The sequence below is a fragment of the Gadus macrocephalus genome, chromosome 8 (genome assembly GCF_031168955.1).
Source record: "Gadus macrocephalus chromosome 8, ASM3116895v1".
NCBI classification, from domain to species: domain Eukaryota; kingdom Metazoa; phylum Chordata; class Actinopteri; order Gadiformes; family Gadidae; genus Gadus; species Gadus macrocephalus.
The window spans coordinates 1862752-1871267 of NC_082389.1; the positions used below are offsets into that span (position 1 = coordinate 1862752).

Consider the following 8516-nt stretch of genomic DNA (forward strand, 5'->3'; position numbering starts at 1 on the left):
GTGGGGAAGTCCCTGGCGGTCGGTCATTACGGTAAAACATGGAGAACACGTGGGGAACTCCCCCCATCCGGGCCAGCCAGTACATATGACGAACGAACCTTTTCTATACAGACTGTCAACAATGCATGACTGCGCAAAGCACTATGCTGGTATGCTATACCATCTTTATAGAGCAAAAACGACATAAGGGCAGCAGTGTAAAAAAGGCCACCTGGTTTCTACTACACTTCCATATGACAAAATGACTATTAGTCACTGTTCACAAATGCTCATTCCTCATAATAATGATTGAATGATTTATAATACCTAGGTACCCTTTATTTAACTATTATTACTGTATCGATCAACTAAAGATACAAATCTGGTTATTGATTTAGTACTAACTTTTCTTTAACAATAACTATATTCAACCACATAAACCTCAGTCGTTCATTCATTGATTGTATAGACTTTAATTCATAATTCAGGTGTTATATACAACTTTATATTACACCCTTATATTTATTACAAGAGTGATTATTTCTGTGATTTTGTTTGTGTTTACTTGTTAATATACTTGACCACGTACCCCACTGGCGGTGAAAAACGTAACATTACACTCAGCACATTGGTGTGATGTAGGCTACTTTTTTATTAAATAAAAATGTAACTTTTTAAATTCCTGGTTTGTTGTGTATCAGTAGTCTATGTAGATAAATGCAGATGTTGTGGGAATTTATGATGATTTTATAAAAAAATTATAAAAAAAAAATTGGAGACACCAAATTTCTTTTTTGGATCTCGAGGTGAAAAGGTTTGGGAACCTGATGTAAATTATTTTAGTCTATCATGCTATTTCTGATGACAGGTTTCAAGCTAACCACAGTTGTGAATGGTTTCTTCACCACATAAGGTTTTAATGAAAAGTTAAAGACTACAAACATGGCCACTTTGCCATTTCCGTTTGTTTACCTGCGTTCGTGAGATGCTTCATGCCACCTCCAGAACGCAAGCCCGTTTACCTTATCTCTGTTAGAATAAACCACGTTGTTGAACATTTACGAGCAAGGTACGTTTTATTACTCTGTTTTCTGGGAATAATTGACGCAAGCAGAAACCAGAAAACAAGCCGTTTTTTTTCGTTTTTTCGTTTTGACAAGAAAACGAAAATCAAGATTTCAGTTCGTTTATTCGTTTATACGTTTTGTCAAAAAAACGAAAATCTATATTTCAGTTCGTTTATTCGTTTTTTGGTTCTTACTGAGCGAAACGAATTTACCACTCAATATCTGGTTTCCGCCGGTGGGCGGGTCCTCTTATTGGCTAGCGTGCTTCATTGACCTGTGCTCTTCATAATAAAAGTTCTTCCGTTTGATAATGTCGACAAAAATATTACTGTATTATAGACACTAGCAGACACAGAGGACCACACCACCCACAGTCAAGACTGACACGGCTTCAAATAACAATAATAGTGTTCATAATCATTTGACAATGAGAACTTATGAAGTTATGATGACTTCAGTGCAGTTGATGTTTAGCCGCAGTTAATACATGCAGAATAGACCTGAGGGCTTTACTACGACATCATTGTCCGGCTCTGAACTATGCGCTCTGTACGCGTTCACATCAAAGGAGCTGCGATCGCGGGCTGCTGATTTCCTCACAGCGAGAGCTATGAGGAATACAAGTGATTACAACACATTTCTGACAGCTGCACATTGCGCAGGGCTCTCCGTGAGACGCACGCAATTCAACCCATGCACACGCTCACACGCCACACAACTTGCGCCACTATTTGACAGTGGAAGGGTAGGAATCAAATGCGTACGGGTGAAATTTCAAAATCGTCCGGGATTTTAATAAAGCCTCAATACATGTTCACATTTAATTTGCGTTGCGTTCCTCTGGGTCTGTCACAAACTAGTTGGGCTACGCCCTCCCCTACTCAGTTCTGTTCGCTTTGCATTGGTGGAAGTGAGTAGGGGGAGTGGTTAAGTAAAGCCTTCAGATTGGACGGTTTGACTTTAGAGTTACCGTCATGTTTTGTATTATATTATTTTACCATTATTGTTTTATAGGGACAAACATTAACACATTTCTCCTGCAGGGGATTGATAAAGTTCTATCTATGTAACAGAAGGGAACACTTACTCATACTCCATCAAATATTCATACTCATACTTTGCACACTTTACCACAGCATTGGCCTACTGAATGCCACAGATATATTTTTAAGCATTGGACTGAATGCCGTGTAAATATAATATATGTTTTGCACGTTTGCAACGTTTAAAAGTTCAGGGAAAGTATATGCCTCTACTGGTGTTGCTTAGGTTTCTGAATATTAGTGTTAAGGGCCAATAATGCCTACTATAATACATTAGTCACCATGTCTGTGAACAAATTTGTATGCAGTTACATATTAATATCCCCCCCCCCCCCCCCCCCCCGCCAAAATCTCACTCTGAACTCAGTTAAAAAATGGAGAGCCCTGCATTGCGCATCTGTTGACCTTTATCCATTTACAGTAAACAAATATTTTTTTCTTGCTGGAAGATATTTTATATTGTTTTCATATTATTATTTACTGACAGTGATTACAGAATGCGAGTGTGTGTTATATTGAAAGCGAGGCTGGGTGTGCCTATGAATATAGGCTACAGTGAGTTTTTTAAGGTGCTGTACAAGCAAATCATATTGACTACTCTGTACAGTGACAAAGAGTGTACAGTAACCTACTTCATTCAATATTGAATAGGCTACTGTAGCCTACACGATGTACAGATGGTTTTGCTCTTTGCTCATGGCAGTTGTGGCAGTCATTTTAACATGTCAGCAGGCAAGCTTCACTCATTCAAGGATGTATAATGCTTTGTCCTATAGCCTACTTGGAACGTGTTTTGAAATGGATCTATAGTAGCCTATAGAAATTTGCCAGCTGGAATACAAAGCAAACTCTCCTTCAAATGCACATTCATGGAAGTCTTGTATTGTCACCCCCAAATAATGCTGCAATGTAATAATATACATCTTTAAATGCACAATAATGAATCATTACCTTTATTATGACTTATCCAAGATTTGTATTGGCTCCCAGAATGCAGGTCTGTTAGTGACTCCCAGTATCTCTAAAAACAGACTGGGAAGTAGAGCATTCAGTTACTGGGCTCCTTTACTGTGGAACCAGCTCTCCCCATGGGTCAGAGAGGCAGACCCCCCCCCCCCCCCCCCCCCTCACCTTCGCACCTTGTAGTTTGTCCTTGGCGTCTCGCAGTCTCTCTGTGTTTCCACATATTCTCCACAGCTCCATCCCCAGTCTGAACCAACTGCAATTTTTCCCCTGTTAAAAGGGTTTTCCTGGGAGTTTTTACTCAGTCGATGTGAGGGTTTAAGGGAAGAGGATGTTGTTATGATGCTCATGCTATGTAAAGCCCATTGAGACAAACTGTTTGTAAAAACGGGCTATAAAAATAAAATTGCCTTGCCTTGCCTAACCCGCTTGGACTGTATTCATATACTAGTTTGATCATTGACTGACTACATGAATAGTTGCACAGAGGAGATTCTTATAGAGGTCTTATAGTCAAAGGGTATACACATTTTATGTGTTTAGGCCAGTTATGAGATCTAGTTAACATCATTAAAAGTCATTTCCAAACACATTTAAGAAAAGAAAAAAACAAAAGCAAAGAGATTTTGCAGTAGTAGCACACTTTTACTTAAACAGAGTGGGATAGGAATCAGGTTAACAAAACATCTAAGAACATCTAAGCTGTCTAACACATTACCAACGCAACATTGAAACATCATAAAACATCACAAAAAAAACAGCTGGAATACAAAGAGTTTGCTTTGTATTCCAGCTGGCCTGTTATGAGCCAATTTCTATACGCTACTATAGATCCATTCCAAAACATGTTCCAAGTAGGCTATACGACAGCGCATAATGCATCCTGGAATGAGTGAAGCTTGCCTGCTGACACGTTAAAATGACTGTCACAACTGCCATGAGCAAAGAGCAAAACCATTTGTACATAGTGTAGGCCACAGTAGCCTATTCTATATTGAATGAAGTAGGTTACTTGACACTCCCTGTCACTGTACAGAGTAGACGATATGATTTGCTTGTACAGCACCTTAAAAAACTCACTGTAGCCTATATTCATAGGCACACCCAGCCTCGCTTTCAATATACTCGCATTCTGTAAACACCATCAGTAAATAATAACATGAAAACAATATAAAATATCTTTCAACAAGAAAAAATAATTTGTTTACTGTAAATGGATAAAGGTCAACAAATGCGCAAATTTCAGCTGTCAGAAATGTGTTGTGATCACTTGTATTCCTCATAGCTCTCAGGCTGTGAGGAAATCAGCAGCCCGCGATCGCAGCTCCTTTGATGTGAACGCGCATAGAGTTCAGAGCCGGACAATGATGTCGTAATAAAGCCCTCAGGTCTACTCTGCATGTATTAACTGTGGCTAAACATCAACTGCACTGAAGTCATCATAACTTCAGAAGTTCTCATTGTCAAATGATTATGAATACTATTATTGTTATTTGAAGCCGTGTCAGTCTTGACTGTGGGTGGTGTGGTCCTCTGTGTCTGCTAGTGTCTATAATACAGTAATATTTTTGTCGACATTATCAAACGGAAAAACTTTTATTTTGAAGAGCACAGGGCAACAAAGCACACTAGCCAATAAGAGGACCCGCCCACCGGCGGAAACCAGATATTGAGTGGTAAACTCGTTTTGGTAAGAAGAACCAAAAAACGAATAAACGAACTGAAATTTTGATTTTTGTTTTGTTGGACAAAACGAAAAAACGAAAAAAAGGCTGGTTTTTGGTTTCTGCTTGTGTGAATTATTCCCAGAAAACAGAGTAATAAAACGTACCTTGCTCATTTACGAACACATACCACAAAGGATCGAATTAGTTTATTCCACATCAAATCCCTTCTATAATTTACTCTAGATGGCTCTGTGGCGGACCATACGGACTCATGGTGGAATTGCATTTCCTGGTTGCAAGCTTTCATCGACAAAGTGGTCCACTCCCACAAGCAGCAACAGTTACAGGTGTCGGCAACCTTCAATATCAAAAGAGCCATTTCTGGTCCCCCCCACCAAATAAAATTGATCTGGAGCCATAAAACCTATTCGACCCTTAAAATTAAGATAACACAGCATCTAGCGTTTTATATGTCTTTATACTACATATAAGAGAAAAAATAGCCTACTTTGTTTCGTTTAAGAAATGGGTGTAGGATGTGACTTTTATTTTAACTGACAATAATAATAATAAAAATAATAATAACTGCGCCACAGTATCACTTTGATCTCCAAAATAAGAGGTGTTCCCTTTGAGAAAAAAAAAAGTTTTTATTATTTATCAAAAGCCACAGGGTGGTGGAAGAGACCCATTCGGAGCCGCGGGTTGTTGAGAGAGAGCGCGGGGCGTTGCAACGCGTTGTCAAAAGATGACGAGCAGTAAAAGACGGGATATCCTCCTTTTGGGAATAGGCCCGCACCCTTACTTACTTTCAAGCCACAAAATCACCGGGAAATAAGATCAATATGTGGAGAAATCTATGAAATTGAAAGAGAGACAGACATTATCCAACGGCATTGGTCGTTAAGGATAGAAAAAAGTACCCGTTTAATTGGTTGCATATTATGTCTTTGCACATGCTGTTATTATAAGGGAATGATAAGTTATTGACCGTTTTTTATGGAGCTCCATATCCTCTGCCCTTTGAGGCAAACGGGAAGACAAAGGATCAATTATAAAGGCTCCTCTCCAACAGCTGTGTGTCCCTAGCTTTCCATATGGCCTGAGTTAGAGGGTGGGTTGAGGAATGACATGGCAATACCGTGGATATTTATCAAAGGAACTGACTGTGAGGAAGAGATAGTAACGCATGATGGCCTTTGCGTCACGAGTGCAGGAACACACGCACACGCATGCACGCACACGCACACACAAACAAACACACACACGCACACACACACACACACGCGCACACACACACACACACACACACACACACACACACACACACACACACACACACACACACACACACACACACACACACACACACACACACACACACACACACACACACACACACACAGGCACACTCAGGGGTCCGCCTTCATGATGAATAGGTGGCCTGTATGTTTCGATAATAATAAGTGTGTGTGTAATCGTGTGTGTCCAGGCGTGATTCCTTTGTGTGTCCACATGTCAGTCATTCGTTAATTTGTTCATCCATTAATTCATCATGCGTGACATTGTTATGGTAACAGAGCCATCAGTGTTCTGTTAATATTATGTAATCACCGCTCTCTCTCAGTGAATGCCGGTGTTCTGGCACGCCACCGCCACTACCATTTGATTGGCTCAAGGGCGAATGGATGGTTGAGGAGGAGCGCATTTGCTTTCAAACTTGTGATAGAAGTCGTACAGGATTTGTCCAGGATTTCCTGACTAGGGGCAGAGTATGGTATCGAAATCAACATTCTACATTTTCCTGCCAAAACATCCTATTCTAATAACTAATTAATGTTAACAAAGCATGTTTGTTATTAGTGTTGTTGGTTGCCGTAAGGTTTTATTTTTCCGTTTTCCTCCCATCTTTCTTTCATGAATCATTATTTTTTACTGCTGCTTTATAATGCCCAGAATAATCGGTCCCCTCACGGGGACCTATTATTTAGAATAGAATAGAATAGAATAGAATAGAATAGAATAGAATCTTTATTTGTCATTGGGTTAAATACAGTGTATTTACGCAACGAAATTAAGGTGCAGATCTTGTTCAGTGTTTAAAAAAAAAATTAAAAATTAAAAAGAATAAATAGAGTACGAAATATTAATAAATATATAACAACAATAACCCCAATAACCCCTCCCCTGCCCTGCCTTCCACTTAAGGCACATTTATGTGTCCGACACCCTCCCGCCCACATATGTCTAAATAGCAGCAGGTCCAGGAAGGTAAGCATAAGGAGGAATGTCCAGAGGTAGTGGCGATCGTTCATGTGGTTGTCTATGTATCGCACAGGGGTTATTGTTTGTTTAGCGTACGTATGGCCCAGGGGAAGAAGCTGTCGGTTAGTCTGGTGGTGCGTGATTTCATTGACCTGTGTCGCCTGCCAGAGGGAAGCAGGTCGAACAGGTGGTGAGCAGGGTGCGCAGCGTTTTTTAGAATGGATCTGGTCCTGTCTCGGCAGCGGGAGCTGGCCAGCTCCTCCAGGGAGGGCAGTGGGCAGCCTGTGATCTTCTGAGCTGTGCCTATGACCCTCTGTCTGCTGCCGAACTGCCAGCATACCATGCTGTGATGCAGTAAGTGAGCACACTTTCAATGGTTGACCGGTAGAAGGACACCAGCAGCTTTGGTTCAAGATGGTTTTTTTCTGAGAATTCTCAGAAAGTGTAGTCGCTGCTGGGCCTTCTTTTTTATTGCTGTTGTGTTTGCGGACCGGGGAAAGCTCCTGAGAGATGTATGTTCCCAGGAACTTGCAGGACGGAGCCCACTCCACGCAATCCCCGTTGATGTGCAGGGGTGCATGGGCTGGGCTGTGTCGTCTGAAGTCTATGATGATTTCCTTAGTTTTTGATGTGTTTAGTTGGAGTTAATTTGCTGAACCCCATGCTGACAGCTGCTGGACCTCATCGCTATATGCCGTCTCGTCGCCCCCAGAGATGAGTCCGACCACAGTGGTGTCGTCAGCAAATTTTATAATGAGGTTGGAGGGGTGGGAGGGGGAGCAGTCAGATGTGTATAGAGTATACAGAAGTGGGCTCAGCACGCAGCCTTGGGGGGCGCCAGTGCTGAGGGTGAGGGGGGAGGAGAGATGGGGGCCGAGTCTCACTTGTTGTGGTCTGTTGGAAAGGAGGTCCTTTATCCAAGCGCAGGTGGAGGCAGGGAGGTGTAGGCCAAGTAGTTTATTTTTCAGGATGTCCGGGATTATTGTATTGAAGGCTGAGCTGTAATCTATGAAGAGCAGTCTTGCGTAGGTGCCTGGGCGTTCGAGGTGGCTCAGCGTAGAGTGGAGGGTGATGGCAATGGCGTCCTCAGTAGAGCGGTTAGCCCTATAAGCGAACTGGTGGGGATCAAATGATGCTGGGAGGCAGGCCTTGATGTGCTGGGCAACCAGCCTCTCCAGGCATTTCATCACCACTGACGTGAGTGCAATGGGCCTGAGGTCATTTCCGCTTTTACTAGGCCCCTTTAGCTATAATTACTGTTTGGGTTAAAAAGGGGTTAGGCTATGGCCTTTAGATTGCTATTCTTTTTTAGTTGTGTCGTCACTTTTTTCCCGCTAAGAACTGTCCTGCCTAATTACTCAAGAACTTTTTTTTCTTTTTAAAGCGAGTTTTTTTTATTTCGAGTATATGCTGCCATCTACTGGTTCAACACAGACACTGATATTTTACACCAACATACAATTTACATTCAAGAAAACCCAAAGTAAAGACAAACAAATGATCGGATGAAGAAATAATACAGTCTTCTGAAC

At 41.4% G+C, this 8516-nt stretch overlaps 1 protein-coding gene and 1 long non-coding RNA gene across 2 annotated transcripts in view; both read left to right on the top strand.

Moving 5' to 3' along the window:
- Positions 1-1041: 1041 nt before the first annotated feature.
- On the top strand, positions 1042-3101 carry LOC132462465 (uncharacterized). Its single transcript, XR_009526845.1, has 2 exons — positions 1042-1110; positions 2470-3101. It is a non-coding gene; the product is annotated as an uncharacterized LOC132462465 (long non-coding RNA).
- Positions 3102-7202: 4101 nt separating this feature from the next.
- Positions 7203-8516, top strand: part of LOC132462592 (ATP-sensitive inward rectifier potassium channel 10) — a 19019-nt gene continuing 17705 nt past the window's right edge. Inside the window, 1 exon segment of the mRNA XM_060058177.1 lies at positions 7203-7257. Coding sequence (XP_059914160.1) covers positions 7203-7257 — 55 coding nt within the window.